Source organism: Alosa alosa, chromosome 16, assembly GCF_017589495.1.
Source record: "Alosa alosa isolate M-15738 ecotype Scorff River chromosome 16, AALO_Geno_1.1, whole genome shotgun sequence".
Taxonomy (NCBI): Eukaryota; Metazoa; Chordata; class Actinopteri; order Clupeiformes; family Clupeidae; genus Alosa; species Alosa alosa.
The window spans coordinates 19282359-19304111 of NC_063204.1; the positions used below are offsets into that span (position 1 = coordinate 19282359).

Here is a 21753-nt window from a genome sequence, read left to right on the forward strand (position 1 = left end):
TGGAGATATGTGAAACCTGAGCAATCTTTAATGTGATTTAGGAGCACACTATGAAAAACCATAGGCTACTACCACAGAAGAACTATAGAGCGATAACAGTCCAATAGAGTCCAATAACCTATGTCAGAACAAGCTGGTTATCATCAACACTACAGTATCCTACAAATGAGTCACATACACATGCACAAACACAGATAGGCCTACACTTCTTCCAGACATTGTATTTACGTTATTTAGCACTGTATTTCTAGACCTGTCCAAATCTGACATAGAATATGTTATGTAGGCCTATGTGTGTAAAAGGTGTAAATTGTATTGTAGGCCTATAAGTATTATGCTTGAAGTGCATTACTGAAAACTGGTAATTCAATGTATGAAGATGTGACATGAGCTATGAAAGAACAAAACACGTTAATAAATGAAGGTTGTAAAATAACACATTTTCAACAAGCAAGACATTTGCTAGCAACTTACATTTACCCATGCATGTCAGCAGCAAACCGAATTTAGCCTACTGGAGGAATTTACCTAGCGTTTTGTCATTCACCGTTGACACTTCCTTGAGAAGTTGAAGTTGTTCTCTATGTCCGTTACTTCTAGCGCCACGGTGCTTAAAAATGTTCCTCCAGTGAAAATAGGAGTTAACTTGTATTGTAACTGTAATGATATTTTTTCACAATATCAGAAAAATGATCTGACCCCCCCAAAACTAATATTTCTGTCTCTTTGGGGGGTACTGGGTCTTCATTAGGGGGTATAGTACCCCCCAGTACCCCCTGTAATTCGAACTATGCACACACACACACACACACACACACACACACTTATTTTCTCATTTCTGAGAAAAACAACACAAAATCCGATCTATCTGACCTGGCATATTTAATCACAGATAACATGGTGATGTCCATCCCATGACAGTAAACGTTTTCATGCTGGCAGTGTACTGAGCAGGTGGAGTAGGCTAAACTAGATTGCAGAATATCAGTCAGTATTGCTGAGGAGTGATTTGTAGTCAAACCTCGGGGCCACCATGATTGCATAATGCAGCATGTCAGTGTCAGCCAGTTTCAGAACAAAAGTTTCAGATCCCATAATTTCCCCTAGCAATAGTCTATCTGTTTCTCCACGGCTTTAGTAATTGGAAGGAATTTGAAGGAAATGAGCACTGATATCCCGCCTTCAGCGGCACTTACATTTTTAGCGAGGATTGAAAGGTCTCTGAAGTCATTTTCATGCCAGACGAATCGAGATTTCGAGACCCACGACACATTAGATTAGATTAGATTATTACATTAGATCATGATTATATGATTAAATGGACAATTAAGACACAAATTATAACAATTTGTAGACTAATACATTGTGTTAAGGGCGTCAACAGCAAAACATCGCTTCCAGGGAGAAAGTATGAAAAGATAAGGCTAATATACAAATCAAATTAATGCGCATATAAAAGTGTCTATAAATTGTATCTGTCACGATTTAAATGTTAATAGTTAAAAAAAAAAAAAAAAAAAGGGTGCCAAACTGACGTGCACAGCATAAGAGCGATTGACGATTGAGCGGGAGGAGATAAACCAGAGACTGCGCTGGGATTAGGCTACCTTCCATCTGAAAGACACTCGTTTCCTTGCGACGCACTTAGAAATCTTCCCCCTACAGTTTAATGTTCTGAATCGTTTTCCCCCCTCGTATACTCGGGAGTGATAGAGACCAACATGAAGTAGCCCCATAACTGGAAGTCGTATTTTGTCTACTTGGATATCTATGACTTTTTGGAGGGCTCTGGGTTCGACGAAAGATAAAGATGCCTCTTTCGGTGTTGTTAACACTTTGGATGTTTTCCATGGTGAGTAAATACCTCAAATAACTCTGTGTGGACTTTCAGGACATCGTGATATTATTTAATTAGTTATCAACTGTGGCTACATGTGTTTGGATTATAGCCTAGTAGCACGTAGACAGTAGTGCATAAATAAACTGAAACTGAGCAATTTCAAACTGAATTGAATTTGGTCAGTTTATAGTAAAATATGATCAGAATTAGATATGATTTTGTGCTGTTCAGAATGTTATGGTCGTTAAACTAAGGTTTGAGTTAACAATGTGATGTGTGTGGGTGTGCGTTTACGGGAGGCGCAAATGGACTTTCACAACTGAACGCGTTTTTAAAGTTCGGGTCAAGCAATACTACATACATCTATATTCAAAATAGAGTTGATCGAGTGTGGAAAGAGACTTCATAGAATGTATAAACGAGCAGTGTAGTTGAGTCCTGTAGCGCGATTGATCACGACTTGCATTCGTTTGTTTTTGGAGAACTGAGCATCTGGCGAGTGGGGTGCCCAGGTGTTCGGCCGGAGGGACGTCCCACCCGTCGGATACCATACTAGACCTTCTCAGGGTCAACGTGTTGTGACAGTCCAGTAAGACTTTAGACTTGTTCTGGAGAAAGTCAGGAAAGCATACGATTATTACAATCAGATTCATATCCCAAGAGTATGGCTATTTGTAGTAACCTACTAGATGTTTTGTTTTGTTCATTTTCCGATCAGTTGACAAATGACTATGGAACATTTTCATTTTTGCATGTAGATGCAGGGTGGTTACACTGGGTTCCCAATATATTCTAACCCAAGTATGTGCAGCATACACATTCTTGTCTGTGTGTAAAACCCTAAACTGACTGGTCTCGAGTAGTCCCTTCTGGCCTGTATTGTTGAAAAACATAATCAGATAAAGTTCATCTTCAGGAATTATTTAATCTCGTAGTGGAACATACTGTAACCCTGTCTAAAGTTTTCTTTAAATGAGTATTCAATAACTTTTCATGCCTATAATAGAGTATTTTCTGAATGCAGTGGTTTATCAGTTGAGAGGTGTCTGGGGGTTAAATTATTCTTTCTCTGTCTCTTTGTTCTGCTCCCAGTCGCACAGTAACTACAACACCACACCACACATATTGCAGTGGAATCCCAGAGAGTAATCCACCATAAACAACTATGCATGATACAATCCCATCTGCATGTTGCCTGTTTTAACAGCAGACTCATAAATACCTTAAAATTGTGTTTTCTATCCCTGGATCAAAACCTCCCCTCTTACCCATAAGATGTGTTGTGATGGGATCCCCATCAAAAGCAACAAGAGTAACTACATCATGTCTGAGTAGCCGTCTGCTGTGCTTAATTATTTTTAAACGCACTACCAGTTTAAGAAAATAAAATGTAATACCCAGTCAATCTTTACAGAATCATCGCAAAATTACATGAGCTCTCTACTTCCATCCAATAAAATACCCATCTGCCATCAGCCGACCTTTATCGTCATCATACTTCATGATGCATAATGGTACGAACGTCTCATGGAGCTGTTTACAGTAGGGGTGGGAAGGGGATTCATTTTGAGCCTGCGTGGCTGTTTTGGTAATGAGAAATACCCAACCCACTTGTCCTACCTACTGTGCTTGGCAAGAGAATCCTCAGCAAATTCTCATCTGCAGCAACCTAACACAAACAAACCTCATCAAGGACTCCCCGGAGATCTCTTGCCTCAGAGTCTTAGAACCCAATCTCTGATACCGCCATTTTAATAAGACTTTAGCAGTATCCTTGCCTCTTGAGGTGGAGCAGGATTCTGGAGGTCATGGACTGCTAATTGGCACACACTGTTTGATGCAGTGCTAAAAAAAAAACCAAGAAATGAAACAAGTACCAGATGTCATGTGAATTAAATAGTGGTCAGAACTCCATCTAAGCCTATGTATTAACCTTCCTGTTTCATTTTGGTACTGTTTGACATGCTGTTAAGTAAGTAATGCAAAGGAGTGCTTAGAAAGCTATCTTTAAAGGATCTCTTTTTGTGTTTGGTGCTTTTCATCTGGGCAGTTTGCTCTGGAATATAGTTTATCTGTTTCTCCATCTTTTTTCTCTCTTATTGGGTTATGGGCTTTTTGAAAATGTCTCTCAGGAACAGGTTAGTCTGTAGAAAGCAGATGGATTTTGTGGCTGCACTTTTTGTGTGGTTATGGGAAGATAGAGAGGACACATCACAGATGGACTTTTTTGTCTGGAGTTTTTGTAGCTTTTGTTCACAAGCCAGCAGAGTTTTGTGAAATACTATAATCAACAAAATATATGACTTTCACCATTGTCAGATGAGCTGTACAGCACAGCAGTTAATGGCTTCTATTTCAGCTAACCTGCAGCAACTGGGAAAGAGTATTTCAATCCTAGTCAAGCTCGCACTTCAGCGGATTCAGTCTGGAGAATTTTGGCAACTACTCCCTTTCTCATGTTTTCACTCTGGAAACACTAAGACATCTGAACTTCATCCCCACTCTCACACCATATCCAATTTTGAGCCTTTAAGAGCCACATTTAGAATGAAATAGGTAGATCCAGCACAACTTGAGGATGGATTGCCTCTTTCAGCTGACGTAGAGAAGCTCTCAAGAACCACTACTTCACTAGTTCAACTGGGCACCTACAGTAGAGGATCCAAAGGGTTCTGTTCTGTAAATGCAAGACTGTGAAGTCGTTTGTTAAGTTGACTGTGAAGTTTGTGTTTGAAACTAGATTTGGGGGTAAGCGGACACTCAGGATGTGTGTGTTAAGAGCTATGAGGGAGGACAGGCAGTGGATTAACCTTGAGACCGGTGTGAGGAGTTGAAGGTAATCTCCAAAGACATCTTAATTGAGAGCTCTCATTTAGGACATTTAGGGACAACATGTACACAAAAATTAAAATGGACCTCTCATACACCATTACACACTTGATCAAATTGGAGAACATGACACTTACAAGAGGAGTTCTTTCAAAGATCATTGTCTAATCCTAATTAGGCCTAGATGAAAAAAAGATCAGTAATGAAGGGCTTCCTTTAATTGAGGAATAGCGAAAACTGCGAAAGTTATTATTATAATTTGCCGCGCAGCGCTGTGCAGACCGTGTGATTCGAGCAGGGGCAGAGGAAATGGAAATTTGTGGAATAAATGCCAAGACGCAATCAAAACAAACGAGAGCTGGCAGAGGCACCAGGGAGACGTGTCTCCACTTCTTCTCACCCAAAGAGGCAAAGACAAAGTCACAGTGATTTCAAAAGTCAAAAGCTGACCTCAAACAAGAGAGGGCAGGACTGTGGCTGTTTGTCTTTATGTCAGTTGTTGTACATGTAATGGGCTGCCGCTGCTCATGTCTGGAGGGGGGGCGGGGGGGGGGGGGGGGGAAGGGAGGACTGGAAGGGTTTACTGGGCATTCTTGTGTTTGTTACTGTAGGAGAACCATGTGCTGAAGGGCTACAGAAAGAAAGAGACGCATGCACCCGCACACTAACACACAAATACACACACACACACACACACTGATACATGGATATGCACACACAAAAGCATGTGCACACACACACTCACACAGTACAGAATATGGTGTCCGTTGTATCACTTCATTTGACTGTCAAAATATACATATTTGAATATGGATAAAATATGTTTTGAGTCTACCCTCCCTCCACAAACAAATGTGTCACACTTGCAGTTCAGTTCACATTCTACTGTACAAACAGTACTGTAATTCTCAACTAAGCAGAGTCACTCTCATTCAAGCCGCTTTGCAATGTCCTTTTCCTTGCATGCCATGACATATAACATATCCCATAAAAGTCACAGAAACCTCTTCTGGGTCTTAGTCAGCCAGCATTGCTGCTTTGATCACTGCATATCTGCGGCAGACACTGTCACTCTCAATCCTTCGCATTGACTCTGAGTTCAGTTCTGCAACCAGAGTGGCACCACATGTGGAGACTAGAGAACTTACCTAAGTTGTCCCCCCCCAGAGACCTGCGTCAAAAAGGGCAAAAGTCATAAACACTGTGAACACTGTGAGTAGAAATTCAGTGGGTAACATGTGACATTGACATTTTACCTTTTCTGTTGCAGGTGAATGGGAAGCATCCAATGTGTCACTTCATGTCTGAAATACAGAGAGCAGGGAAAGCATGCATTGGAAGACTGGGGGAGCAGCTACCTCTCAATTTCCAAGGTGAGCACCGACAAACATCAAAGCAACTTGCTAACAAACAGATATGCACTGACTTAATTATTTCATGTTTATGGTATATAGTTGGTACTAGTATATAGTATGGTATAAACTATTGACATTGTAATTTCAAAAGACACACATTGGACTCATTGTGTAGTTTGTCAACAGAAGTTTATGGAAAACAAGTAATGAGTATATTGCCATTCAGTTTGCATACCCCCTCACTCTGTTTTCTTTTTGTGTCTCATTCAGAAGATGCCTGTTTGTCATTGTATTACGATTTAGAGGCCTATTTTCAAGAGATCAATTTGGGGAGGACAATTTGTCTTCATGACACCAATTTGTCTCTTCAAATTATGTTTCTTTTTTCTCACCCAGAATAAAATAGATTGCTATTCTGACTCAGAGATAATTGAAATGCACAGAGTGTGTCCAAGAGGTTTTACTGCACCTTAAATTTGTCTTGACTTTCATTTTGGGTGATTGAAAATCAATAAAAACAATGAAATCTATGGCTTAGATTGTGAGAATGATGATTTGAATAATGATTAAAGGATATGAAATGTATTATTTGACAGCGACAACTTTGCTCACAAACCTAAGCAAAGTTTTTACTTTGCACTCTTGTGCAGAGGCGGACAGAGTACACAGCTTCATTACTTAAGTAAAAGTACAGATACCCTTTGCTAAATTTTACTCAAGTACAAGTAAAAGTACAACAGTCAGATGTCTACTTAAGTAAAAGTACTGAAGTACTTGTTTTTAAAAGTACTTGAGTATCAAGAGTACAAGAGTAGCCTACATTTTCTAAATATTGCATTACTTACATTTATTTATGTACAGAAACGTCCTACATGGAGTTATGAAAAATGTTAATGGTAATACCTTGGAGAATGTAAAAGGAATTGAAAGTAAAATCAAGTCATTTTCATCTTTTTACCATGTTGCCAGGGATGGGCAGTATTTCTAATACATGTATTTAAAATATGTATATCAAATACAAAATACTATTTTGTAATTGAAACACTTGAAGCGAAAACTACCATTAACTTCTGACCATTGAGTTGACTTTGGCGGAAAGCTGAAGGTGATTGCTGATAGGCTGTCCCAATCAGTGGTGCCTGCACAATCCAATCATGTTTGAGAGGGAAACAACAAATTGAGGGTTTCTGAGATTTGTCTTTTTTCCTTTTTTTTAGAAGTAGTAATGGGCACTCACGGTTATGAATGGAAATGTAGTGGAGTAAAGAGTACAATATTTGCCTCTCAAATGTACTTGAGTAAAGTCATGAGTACTCCCCAAAAATGATACTCGAGTAAAGTACAGATCCCTCAAAATTGTACTTAAGTACTGTACTCAAGTAAATGTACTCTGTTACTGTCCGGCTCTGCTCTTGTGTATGTTAAGTTTTGGTATTTGGTATATCCTCAAATAAGTGAGTAATTATGTAGATATGTACCAGAGATATGAAATTCATCAAAGCTGGATTCTTGGGTGAAAGTGGTAGGCTCACTCTAAGTGTAAACTCTCGCCACCCTGACCGAATGAATTAGAGGAGGAATGCTCAAAGAAAAATTTGTACTTGATCTCCAAACAGGCCATCATAGCTGAATGCACTGAAAAAATAACCCAATGGATTTACTTAATTGCAATGTGGACATTGGTTGCAAATAAAGGTATTAAATCAATGTAGCATTTCTCTTTCGGTTTACAAAATGGTTAATGCCTTGAAAGCACAATTTGAGCAATTCCAATTAAATAGTTGAAATTAAACTAACAATACTGTGTTATACAGCTTGAGCTTTTTACTGGGAATAGGTAGGCTAATTAGAAGTTAGAATGGATATTGCAGTGCCGTCACTGCTTCTTAATAACTTATAATTGATAAGAAATAACACATTCTGAATAAGTTGTGCCACAGTATACAGAAGCATTCATTGTAGGAATCAAGTGACATGGAACTTCTGATTCCACTGATATCTCAAAGGCCCAGTCGATTTCTTCAAAGTCAAAGACTAGCAGACTTTGATGCTCGTTCCCAGTAAATTCGTGAGGGCTTAAGGCTGTCCCACTGTAACATTGTGAAGTGCATGAGGGCTCGATCGCTGACTTTCTGAGCCCTTTCCTTAAAGTTGGCATTTATGCAGACTTTACCGAAGGGAATTACCAACAATTCATAACGTTGTGACATAAAACACAGGGTAGTCAGTGAGGATAGGAGCAGGCTTCACTCAATTTGTCTATTTCTAAACTTTAAGGTGCTGGCCTGGATAGTTATACATACAAGAAAAGTAGGAGAGAGGCCACACTATGCATACATACTCTTTTATTTGCACATACGCAGCGTTTGGTGTGCCTGAAAGCACTGAACAGCGTATGTGCAAATAAAAGAGTATGTATGCATAGTGCGGCCTCTCTCCTACTTTTCTTGTATATAAAACACAGGGTACCCATAGGGGAACGCTTGAAGCTTCAGTAAAAAACATCAGTTGATAGGTGCTGTAAAATGGAATGTGTTTGCAATGTGTTTTTGGTGTTGCCAACTTAACAATATGTCACAGGTGCTGTCCAATTCTTACTCTTACAGCCTCAAACTGAATCATTTATCTGCAGATGTCTGTTAAGTTTAGTTAATTTGGGTTCAGGGCTTAGAACTAGGGAGTGAGAATTAATGAGATTTAGCCAGTACCTAACATACTCATGGAAGCAAATCACAAATCATGGCTCATCTCAAAACATAAGATAAAACCAGTGCCAAAATTCTACTGGTGTCTAAGAATAACTAACATTAACATACACTTTTGAAAACTTTTGGTAACACTGATAGCTGCTTGATTATATCATGGTACACAAGGAAGTGCTGGTAGCAGGTCCTTTTGGGGGAGAAACATTTTCTGAGGATCCCCTCATAACCGTAACAATTAAGCCTGCCATTTGTACTCTTTAAAGTTGTGGCCAGGTCCACTATTCTGGCAGGTGTGTAACTTGATCTTACTATCACTATTACGTAACTTGTCAATATATTGGATTTTGCATCACTTCTCGACATGGACTGACTCAAAGATTTCTACACAATTATCAGCTAGCTAGCTGACAAATAAGCCAAGCAAAGCAGCAGTAGGAATGGTTCTTCATGACCTGAGTGAAGTTTTTTCAAGTTAAATGTTAATGGGTAGGAGCAAATAGACACAATTTGCTTGTTTTATGGGTGAAAAGAGGCATCATCTGTAGATATGAATTTTTAAAATGATAAACCTTAACTTTATCATTTAAAGCAAATCATTTTGTGGACCCTTTGGCTATGGCTTACGGACCCCACTCTGAGAACCACTGGCCTAGGCCCTTCACTTACATGATTCTGTTGGATAAATTCATTCAAAATGTTCAACAGAACATTCAAGAGAAACATGATTATTTCACTACCATCCAGAGAATAACACATGGAATGAAACCTTGAGAAATTGAACAAGTGAATGCTGAAAATATAATGTGAACATTAAAGGAAAATTTCGGTATTTAGCACTTTGAGTCAAATTTCTGGTATATTTTGGATGAACTAGAGTGGTGGACACCGACATTTTTTCACGATTCGTCCTGTCTCGACCTTTCTGACTCATTTTGAATCGCCTTTGACTGCTCAGGGTGGCTGTCAACAGGCATACTGTAGTAGGCTACTCAAACATGTCCTAAAACAACCCTTAACGTTCGTTTTCAAAACTGTGCAACTCACCGAGTTGTTAGTGGTGTTTGTGGATGTTCCAAAACAAGTAGCGTAGCGAAATACAGTTTCTGTCATGTTTTATTTGCCATTTTGTAAAATCCTATTGATTTCTGTTGGAAGACTTATTGCACGTTGATATTACTGCGCCACTGTCTATGCTTCAGGTTCAAATATTGAGCGGAAGTTTATACACGGTTGTGAGGTGTCTGAATAAATAGTTCCACAATAGGCCTAGCAAATAAGACGGCTGGAAATCATACATTGCGCCCGATATATTTGTTTTAATAGTCAACGAACCACTTTCGGTGAGTTGCACAGTTTTGAAACTAATGTTAAGGGTTGTTTTAGGACATGTTTGAGTAGCCTACAGTATGCCTGTTGGCAGACAGGACAGTCAAAGGCGAATCAAAACGAGTAAGAAAAAGTCAAAATTTCGGTGTCCACCACTCTAGTTCATCCAAAACAAACCAGAAAAGGGCCTTAAAGTGCTAAAAACCGGAATTTCCTTTTAAGAAGAGCAGCTCCACAAAGACTGATGTGGTCATCCGGACAACAGAAACAAAGAGAATTTAAAAGCACAGCTGACAGTCTTTTCAAAGCCCAAAAGAAGAGTCCCATTTCATTTTGAGTCAAAGCTTATGTGTGTGTATTAATCAACAGTTTAACCCTCATGACCCGCCGGCAGGACGGTTACCCCCCTCCCCCACCTCCCCCCAACATTCTAAATCAATTGTATGCACCATATTGCTATGTAGCATAGTAATGTTATACACCATTTCAAAGCTTTGGCTCTTGGGAATCCAAAAATGACAACTTTTTTTTGTACTTTCTGTATAGTACAATCTATTACTAAAATACTATTTTTATGTACAATCTGTATAGTGCTTTACATTTTCAGATTAATTTTATTATGTCTCAATTAAATTTGATCCAAAATGCCCCCCTCCCCCTCCTCCGCTTTTGGTGCTACCCTGACTTCTGGCTGCAGTGTAGCTGCAGCACCATAAGTAGATGCAACAGATTGGGTACTGAAATATTCACAAGAATCCATAGAAATTGAATCTTCATGTTGTATTATCCAATATTAGTTGTACAGATGTATAGTTTATCTTATACACACTCATTGAACCAACAAATTAAATGCAATAATAGATACTTTTTTTGTAATTATTCCATATTTTGTGTAGTCAGTCTATATCAGAACACCTGACATACAATCTATAGTCCACAAGAAACCTCAAAGTGTTACCTTTCATTTGAGACCAGGATTATGCTTCTACACAAAGTGGTTCATGTGCAGTAAGCATTTGAGTGTCAGTATGCATTTTGGATAACAAAAAGTCCTATGGGGAGTTTCCATAGGCATTTTACAAAACGCATGAACATACCTTGGCAAATAATGGTCTAAAGCACTCATATTTTCATTCTATATTGATCTACTTTTGCACACAGCCTCACAAGACCTGGTGCTAGGGTTCAGTTGTGTTTCTAAGGGATATCAAGTGACCCAGAGGGCTGAAATGTGGTCAGTTCAGAGATGCTTGTAATCCGGCAGAAAGAAAAAACTATATTCTAGCCTCTGTAACTCTGTGTGAGTACATCACACAGTTATGTTGACTGTTTCCTACGAAAACTAGAGGTTCTCAGCTTTCTATAGAGGTCCAACATTTGATGGTAGGGTGGGAAGGTGGGAACCTTGAATTTCCCCTTGAGGATCAATAAAGTATCTATCTATCTATGTATCGAACCATGCCCTTGTAAATAGTCTGACAGTGACAGTGCAATTTCAGGCAAAAACTTGCTATGTGGTTAATCATTAAACTCTGAGCCAATATGCTGGAAAATAACTCACACAGACAGTGGACTGTTGCACATACTCCACAGCTTTGTCATGTCTTAATTTACTAAAATAATGTTAGACAATAGCTTGTACAATTGTCAACTCCAGGACTGTTATATATTTCGATTGGCCTTGCTTTTTCTCAATGACTGTGCTCTCATTGATTCAAAACAAGTGATGTGTGCTCTTTGAGGATCAAGATAAAAGTGAGTGTTCACAATAAAGCGACGGCTTCTGTACTGAACTAAGGTCAAGACTCTTCTCTCGAGTGCAGTCCCTTGAGTGTCCTTGTGATGCAAAATGCAACACACAAAAGCTGTGCAGCTCCAGTACAAAGAATGTCACTGCATTGGATGTCTGTGTGGCCCATGGCTGATTGACATGTAAATCCTTATTTGGTTTGAAAATAGAGAAACAACCAAATATTTTGTAGACCACTAAAGTCTCGAGTAGGCAATGACTCATTGTGAGTGTGTGTATGTGTGTGTTTGTTGCATCCCCTTGGGAGAATGTTGTAAACCTAGGACTAGTCTCTGATAAGTAATTTGTTTATCCCATCTAAAGAAGTGTTTGTCCTAAGCTTGTAACAATGAAGAGAATGGCTTGCATGCGTGGGTTAGTTTCTGTGCCATCTTCAGTCTAAGAGGAGTGCTCAAGAGAAGACTTACAGCTGTTGTGTCTCATACAACTGAAAAGAAAAGCACTAAAACATGTGTGTTTGCCACAGAACATCTACCCTGGAGTGGATCACGTGTGTTTAAATCGGATAGACTCCCAGGAGATTCTGGTTTTGTACGTCAACATTTCGGCTGCTTGATGATAAGGTTGTCAAACAGTCTTAGATTAGGCTTTAAACACTGCCCAATGCTGTGCATGTATATTTATCTATTCAGGATTATTTTGAATTCATCTAGACACACAGGATATTCAGGATTCATCTAGACACACAAGTGTGTCCAAGTGTGCGATAGATTTATCTTTATGTTGTATTGTGTGTACGTCCCATGACAGTGTGTGACATTACTGCAAGGCAGCTGTTTTGTGTCTATGCCCTTTATGAGCGCTCAGATCCCAGTGTACATTTAGATGAGATATAACAGATGTATTCTTAATATACACAGAAAAAATAGGCTACCTAAAAGAAAAATGGTCACCTTTAACAGATTTCTTTAGAAGTAGGAGAGATTGTTGTTGTCATTCACCAGATGTGCTCAACTAATTTCCTCCCATCTGTTAATGAATGAAGGCCTTATCACCCAGGGTTATCTGTGACCTTATGACAGTTGCTAGTTTCCCATGATGGAGAATGGGCACCAGCGCTAAGTACACTGTTGAATAGGTCATTCAAATCCTGCCGAGAGTGATCCTGTGTTTGGTGGTTTGGAGCACAGCACCGAAACCACTCAGACCATTTATTTAAAAGTAGGTGGTGAGTTTGTGAGTTAATGAATGACGAATATATCCTCCACAGGCATGAAAATGTAATTCAACATGATGGGAATTTATACCGTTGCCATGTTTTTTTGCTACTTGTTTTTGACTTCTTAAAAGTCTAAGTTGTCCTCTAAAATAATTCCTCTAAAATTTGTTGCACAAAAGGTTACACAAAAAAACTAAAAAGGTATCGAAGAGTAGCATGGTAGTGTCCATCCATATACCGTATACAGTACTGTACATTTTGTAATAAGGCAAGCTCTTTCCAGGCCTATTCCCAGGATGACAGAGGCTGAGGAGGTTCACCAGGTGTATGGCAATTAAAGGTGTCCAGCTGCTTGCTTCAGGTGAAATGACCTTTGGGCTGGACAGTGTATCCGTAGTGGGTCCCTGAGAGCAGTGCTGCCTATTAAACAGTGTTGGTTGCATTGGTTAGGTGTCCTGCTCTAACCTGTTGTAATCGACTCTGCTTGATTAAAGTAGAGTGAAAGGTCCTCTGTTTGGCACATAGTTTATAGTACTGGTCCAAAGGCCCATCTACACTGCTAACTATAACTATGAAGACTACTGTAACTATGATATGAGCATCCATTCTGACCAATGATAAGAAAAGCCTTTCAGGAAAATTCTTCATGTTCATTAATGTGATATCAAATATTTGTTGGATTCTAATTGGCTTTCAGTGTTTCTCTCGTTCACAAAATCACGCTGACCGTGACCCCCAACAATATAATTCTTCATGTTGTTGTTGTTACGATGTGTGTGCTGTGGTTCTTATTAGCTAGAGTGCTATTTAAATTGTATTTTTTTCAGTTATAGTTACAGTTATAGTTACAGTCGTTGGCGGTGTGCACAGGCCTTGAAACCAGCAAAGTAACTACCCAAAAAGCATACAAAACTTACAAACATCAACAATAGCTCAGTTGGCAGAGCCTGGCGATATTGTTGCCAAAGTGAGGGCTTGTCTTTCCATTTTAAAGTGTGTTTGTGAATACAGTATGTCCTGCACATATTTTCATAACACAAGTTGCTGCTTTTGCATACTTCCAAAACTGGCTAATTGTTTTATCTTCTACTGTCTCTATTGTGCAGTGAGTTTTTTATATTTATATACTTATATTACTTTTTCTGCTGTTGTGCATGTTGTGTGTGATGTCTGTATGCTACTGAGACCTTGAATTTTCCCTTGGGGATCTATCTATCTATCTATCTATCTATCTATCTATCTATCTATCTATTGAGAAATGTTGATGATTTCATTGCATGTTTTACAGGAACCATGAGGTTTAATTCAGTGGATTAGAACTGTAATGGCCATGCTGTTGTTTGATTGTTTGTCCCTGTGGGCTGAGCTCTCCTTCAGGTTGCCGGGGCATGTGGGATAACATCTCGTGCTGGCAGCACGCGCAGGTCAACGAAGTGGTCACCATCACCTGCCCAGAGGTGCTCAGGAACCTGTTCGGCACAAACGGTACACACTCCCGCCCCGTCCTTCTTTGCATTCTCTCTCTGTCTCTCCTCTTAAACCTCCCTGCTGCTGATAAAGTCGTCATCGAGTGATGTGAGGAATGGACCTCAGAGCTTTTTCAAATCAAAGCCCGCCACATGCTGACCTCGCACAGCGTTTGAATTCCATATATGGATTTGGAGGATAAATCTTTGCTGTCATTTTGTCTCATAAATCTTTATCAGAATGCACAGCCTCATTGTTAATTATCAATGCTATTATTATAAGGTACTTAGAACAGACAAAGTCAAATTGATGACTGTTTGAACAAATACATTTATATAATATTTTTCCATGAGATGCCAAAGGAATGCCATCATAAATGTGCATGAGTGTGCATTTGTTTCTGTTGAATATTGCAGTGTTATTCATCATTCATGTTTGACCTTTAGAATATCACCATTCTATTTTGAGTACCACTATTTGCTGTCTTTGGGGTATATGGGCTATGGGCAATGTGTGAGGGGTGGAATGAGAGACTTGGCTGAATCACAACTCATCCCTTCTCCTATACTATGCTCACTGACCCGTGAGCACAAGCCAACTATCCAAACCACTGCACCATTCCCCCCTCTACTCCCCTGCGCCCCCCTGCCCACCCCTCTCCCCATCCTCCCCCCATCCTTTCTATTTATATCTCCTGACCTGCTCATGCTGAGCGGGCTCACATCCTGTTGGAAGAGTCAAGTGTTAATTAGGCCAATTAGCAAACAACATCTGGACCGACTACTTACCTAATGTATCAATTAAGATAATGCAGTTGAAGTTGTTGCCATGTGAACAGCTACAACAACAGATCATACTGGCAGTTTGTACTGTACTGTACTGTACTGTAATGTAATATTTTGTTATCGAGTTTCAGTAGTACTCTAGGACATGCTTGGCAGTTACTCGTAAAGTCGAGCCATAGCTATGTGGGAAGTGATATCTGCCTCAAACATTTTCTCTCAGCTCTTTCTCAGAATGCCTCAAATATGAGACACAATCTCCACCTGTGTGCTAAGTGCAGTGGCCTCTGGAGACAAACAGGGACGGCCTGTCTGGCAGCCCGTGTCACTTCACATAGGAAGAGTTCTGGCTGATAAGACGGAGCAGGCCTGCCAGTCCTTGCATTGCCACGGCGACAGAAAGCAACTCTGTTGCCACAACACAAATCACTCGAAGCATCAATGACAGCGCTTTCATCAAGATAGCACCATGCTGTTTCAGATTATGTCTGGGCTAATGTGTGTTGGATCAGCAGGCAGATGTGATGATAATAGATAGCACCTAGCTTCCCTTAGGCTTACCTGTTGTTAGTCATCAGGACCCCTATTCAGATTGCATGTGAAGTAGTTGAAAATTATTTCATCAGTGTGATATGATTGTACATAGTATGTAGTATGTATGTCTTTGAGGTGCATGGGAACATTTCTGTTTGAGAGAAAGAGAGCAAGAGAGAGAGTGTGTGCGTGCGTGCGTGTGTGTGTATGTGTGTGTGTGTGAGAGAGAGAGAGATGGAGAGAGAGTACATGTTGGCTCTTCCCTTTCTCATGTCCTTTTGAAGCTGCTCAGCTTCTGAGTCCTCTATGCTGTTTTGTCTCCCGCGTGATGAATGTAGAATATTGGTGGTCCTAGAAGAGCAGGAAAAGCCACAACCATTAAAGATTCAGCTCTATTAGCCCTTGTCCCTGAAATATACATGGGAGTTTATGCGTTTCATCGGAGGATGGCTTAGCGAAGCATGACAATTATTTCTAATTCTTTCTTTTCTTTTGCACTGGGACATGTAGTTGGGAGCAGTGTGGAAACTGCCTGTAAACGCATGTAGTTCAAGACTTATGTTATTTTAACAGCCAAATGAGCAAAATCTTGAATTCACCATTGTAAGAGAAGTTGGACTGTAAGATAAGTTGGCCTTCAACTGTGTCTCTCTAGGCCTATGGTTATTACACAGATATCAATTTGTTGTAAAAGTTTTTTCGAAAAACTTGTAGAAGTTACTCACATCCTTGCTTTACCTTGTGTCTGTGTGTGTGTCGTTTCTATGTATCTAAGGAAACATCAGCAGGAACTGTTCTTCTGATGGATGGTCAGAAGTCTACCCCGGCATCCACAGTGTTTGCTGGGACAAGCCACGATCCAACAAGGTAAAAGCCCAGGTACATTACATCATACATCTAATCCTTGCATCCAAATTCAGCCCCTAGCTTCATGTTTGTTCTGTGAGAACAGGGCCAGGCACTGAAGAACAGAAAGGTATGGCTTGTCTGGGAGCTTGTCTTGTGGTCCGTTAAAGTTACAGACCAAGAGTGACTGGAGGGGATTTGGACGAATAGATGTGGTGACGGCTGGCCTGTCTTCGTGATCTCGTGTGTCATGGGTGTGAATCACGTGCTCCGACCGGAGCCTCAGGTGTCTGTCTGACACACAGCGCCTCCATCCTCTAGCCTCAGCCTGCCAGATGGGCCCCTGGGCTGGGGAACGCTGGGTCTGGGCCACTATCTGCACGGCTGGCTCTAGAGTGGGGGTGTTTGTCATTTGAGAGAGATGGAGAGTGGGAGAAACAGAACATGTGGAGTGGCGGTTGTGGTGGGAGGTGGGGCATGAGGGTTCAACGGAAATGTTTAACTTATGTCTCTCTCCAGATGTCAGTGTGCGTGTGTGTCTGTGTGTGTGTGTGTGTGTGTCTGTGTGTGTGTGTGTGTGTGTGTTTTATGTCTGCACGTTTGTGTATTTGTGTATGTGTGTGTGTGTGCATGCACTGTATGTGTGTGCATGTTTATTTGAGGGCAGCAGAGAGAATGGGTGAAAGAAGACAGAAAGTGGGAGGGCGAACAAGAGAGAGAAAACAAGGATAACGAGGTGGGGAGAGATGCGATGCAGGGATAATGATCTCACATTAAATATTGGGATCCTTTTGGAGGCCTTCCATCTGTGAGAAGGGTCTTGACTTCGGCTCTCCGGCTCTCGCAGTGTCTGCAGGAAAAACAATGAGGCGAGCAATTCGAGTTACAAGGACAATCAGTAAAAAAAAAGTGAGTTTTTCCTGCAGACATGGAGGCAGAAAAAAAACTGCTGAGCCCTAAATGAAAGAACTTTTCCAATAATGACTAAAGTTGCAAAGTTTCAAATTCTCCCTTCTAACTTTTAGAGGTTCTCTACTTCAGTGGATTATCTTACAGCATTCGCAAGTTTTAGGCAAAAAATGTCATTTGGCCATGAAATTAGAAGTTTCATCCTCTGGTGGGTTTTGGCCATGCTGCCATGAAGTCACCGAGGCATAAACCCCTGCCACTAGACTGGCATGGAGGTGCATGCTTTTTATAAGTGATATATTATAGAGTCAGAAAACACCTCTGAACATCTGAACTCTGAACCTGGGAAAACACCCATGTGTGCCTATGAGGTGGTGGTGGTGTGTGTGTGCGTGCATGTGTTTGGGCAGAAAATGAATGAGATTCTCTGCATCCTAAGCACTTTGATCTTAACACACATGATGGACTTGTGTTATTTCTAATCGCATGAAAAGATTAGTCTCCACCAACAGAGAACTGATTTGATCACTCTTCTCTCACAGAAGTCAACCAGTGACTGCATTAGCATAAGTCAAACGGGGTCAGTGGCATTGTTAGCAGAAGTCAAATCGGGGAATGGCTAGATTAGCATATGCTATGTCAAGAATGTATAGATTGGTGATCTGTAGCGTGGAAACAAATTGTGCTCGTCATTTCAGCCACTACCCTTTTCATCGTAGCCTTCAAACTTCCATGAGGGATATTAGAGCATACAGTACCTGCTACTGTTGTCCTAACATCACAGGTGTTTGACCTATTTAGTGAGAAAGGTTGGGAATAGGCACCCACCAGCCCAGTACTAAACTCTGAGCGTGGTAAACAAAATCGGATATTTCAGCCAGTAAAAGCCCCAGTAACCAAACTAGATTTTGTTCAAATCTACACACCAATGGCTACTGAAAAATGTTATCAAATGTTATTTTGAAGTATTAAAAAAATCGTTGTTTTAGAATTTTCGAATGAAATGGTTGGTAGGCTAATTAGCATGTTTACGATATCTTTGTAAAAGTTCAAGAGATTCAATGCATTTATTTGTCAATTGCATATTTGCACAGTAACAAAAAGCAGGGGGGAAAAATAAATAAGTAAAAAAAAAATGAGTAAATGTTTTAAGGGGTTTATAAAAAAAGGAAAAGTGCTGGGACAGTTATGCATTCATGTGGCTTGGGGAAAGAAGCTCCTTCTTAATCTTTCAGTTCTGGCTTTGAGGGACTGGAGGCAGGATAATGACAGTCCTTTTCTTTGATTTTCTTTGCCCTTGACTGGCAACGCCAGGGGAAAACGTCATGTAACCCAGGTAGTTTAGTCCTGACAATGCTCTCAGCACATTTTATCACTCTGTGCAGGGCCCTTTTATCCTGAGAGTTGCTATTTCCATACCAAGTTGTTATGTTCCCAGAAAAAACAGACTCTATCGTAGCAGACTAAAAGGTCTTCTGCAGCTCTGTGGATATTCTGAATTTCTTCAGCCTTCTGACGTGATACAGACGCTGGTCTTGCTTTTGCTTCAGTTGGTTGGAGATGTGTGATCCTTGAAAATCCTCAAAAAGATCCTCAGAGATGGTTACACCAAGGTATCTGAAGCTGCCCACTCTCTCTACTGGGTCACAATAGATCTCCCGTGGAGTATAATGTAGTACTCTGCTTCTCCCATCTGAAGTCTACCAGTAATTGCTTGGCTTCAGAGACATTCAGTTCTAGGCTGTTTTCCTTACACTAAGATATCAGTACCTCAACGTCATACAGAGAGTCTCATTGTTGTTGGAGATGAGTCCTATGACCACTGTATCGTCCGCAAGCTTTACAATGTTTGGAGCTGTGTATAGCTGTGCAATCATGAGTGTATAGAGAGTAAAGCAGGGGACTCATTATACATCCTTGGGGAGCACTGGTATTGAGGGTGATTGCAGTGCCCAATTTTCACCGCCTGAGGCCTGTCTGACAAGAAGCTGATAACACAGGAGCAAAGTTTGTCCCATTTTTTTCTGCAACAGAACTTTATGGTTGTGTTCCTGTATAGATGTAGTTTGACTTTGTCAGTTATATGAGAGAGTGAGGTATGGCAGGGGATGTTTCTTGCTGTATATATTGACATTCTGAATCATATGATGTCACTTTCAAATATCCTCCACACACAGGCACACTCACAGACACAGACACACACACACACACACACACACACACACACACATACACATACACACACACAGACAAACTTTCAAACCTACTTCTGTGGGTGCTTCGGTGCTTTTTTGGTGTGGACCACCAAACAGTCCCACAGAGGGATAGGAATGAGGTCTGAGTTGTTTTTAGGAGAGAGAAATGGGTTAATAAGCATGTGGCCTCTTCACCTCTTAATCACAGAGAGACAACACTGCCTCCACTTTGGGACCATCGCCAGGTTACTTTCTGATGTTCATCTGCAAAAGAGCTGGCAGCCAGTTGTTTTTTCATTCCATACCTGTGTGCGGGGGGAAATGAAACATTTGAGCAATTTCCTGAAGGGGAAAGGCGAACAGTAGCTGAGGTCATTCCCGACAAAAGCCTGTTCGGGAATTGTCTCTTTGAATTAGTGGTGATGATGACACAAAATTCCCCTCCCGGGGGACTTGTCTGTGTGGGCTGACCTTGCATTGGACCGGACTGGTCAGAAACCTGCTTTTTCACGACTGCGTCCACCTCTGAGTTTGACTGTGTGAGGACCTGCCTGCTTTGTCGACAGTGTTTCTGGGCCCGGGGACGGATGAGTCTAGACTTTGATAATATAACCTTGCTGTATTTATTTTATGTGACAAAATCCAGGGTCTTTTAAGGAAGCGTGAGTTATGAGCTTTCAGGTCAGAAGAGGGGCACTATGCAGTTTATTGAAGTCATATAAAGGAAGATGAGTTCTATGACTAATGCTTTTGTAACATCGCAAAAAACAGCTCAGTGTGTGTTGGCTTGCTTGTGTTAATAAATATTCAGATGTCTCAATTTTACTCCCACTAGGTTTATTTGACAACAGTTAAGAGACATATTTTTTATTTGAAGCTGTGATTGTGTGTGTGTGTGTGTGTGTGTGTGTGTGTGTGTGTGTGTGTGTGTGTGTGTGTGTGGTGTGTGTGTGTGTGTGTGTGTGTGTGTGTGTCTGGGGTGTTGTGAGTCTGAAAGAAGAGGTCTCATGTTTCAGTATGTGTGGTATGAATCTGAGCTTTGGAGACATGCCTATGAGAAGCAGGTGATGTACTGTTTACTGTCAAACTACAGCTGCTTAGGTTTGGAGGAAATGCGTTCACCAAAGTGTTTTGGTCAGCCCGCCCTCGCACTATAAACTGAGCAGGACATGACCCAACGTGATGTATAGCAGCTGATGAATTTGTCAGAATATGACTACATTTCTTTGATTTTTAATAGGGCTCGGCTGAATGCCCACTGTTCTAAGAACAGTTTTAATGTCACCTTCTGTGGTCTGTGAGGCTCTCCAGGTACTTTCCATGGGCATCCCTGAAAGCACATTCCAAAGAGGCTCCACGTATACTTGTCTGCCAGTGTATAAGTGTGTGTCTGGAAAAGGAAATGATTCTTCTTCCCCTCCAATCCTTCCTGTCTGTTAAATTGGTGTGTGGGGGGATGGGCGCTGGCTTCTGTCTTATGCTGATGTGTTGTTGGGTGAACCTGAAAATGACATACAGTACAGCCATGATACGTGTTTGAAATCTCCATCAGTTAGCACGGCTTTATATTTTCCTTAAGTCTTGCTCTGTGTCAAATATGAAGCATTCTTTTAGGCCGTTATTAATGCCTTCGTGGACGGCACAGATGTGGTAATGAGAAATGTGTTTTTGTCTGGTCGGAAAAGACAGTTTTTGTAGATGAAGATTCTAAATGTAGATTGTGGTATATTACATCTAAATACCAATACCTCAAAGCTCATAAGAAAGGGAGCCCTTTGGCTACTATGTTTATGAGATTGGTCCATCGGGCCTCAAATATCTGCTTCTCTCAGAACTCTCCCAAGCTGACACCTACAGCTCTTGGCATAACATTTGATGTCTGGAAAGCATCACAGACGTATCACAGAGTAACAAATCCGCACACACACACACACTGAGAAACAACATTCAAATAAATGTCCATCTGGAGTCCGCCCAGCTGGACGGCCAAATGGCT

General features: G+C 40.7%; 1 protein-coding gene across 1 annotated transcript in view; it reads left to right on the plus strand.

Annotated features, from left to right (window-relative positions):
- The first annotated feature begins 1570 nt into the window (after nt 1–1570).
- Nucleotides 1571–21753, plus strand: part of vipr2 (vasoactive intestinal peptide receptor 2) — a 29018-nt gene continuing 8835 nt past the window's right edge. Inside the window, exons 1-4 of the mRNA XM_048267043.1 lie at nt 1571–1852; nt 5940–6042; nt 14402–14509; nt 16583–16674. Of these exons, the coding sequence (XP_048123000.1) occupies nt 1811–1852; nt 5940–6042; nt 14402–14509; nt 16583–16674 (345 nt within the window). The 5' untranslated portion in view covers nt 1571–1810. The remainder of the gene's footprint in view (nt 1853–5939; nt 6043–14401; nt 14510–16582; nt 16675–21753) is intronic.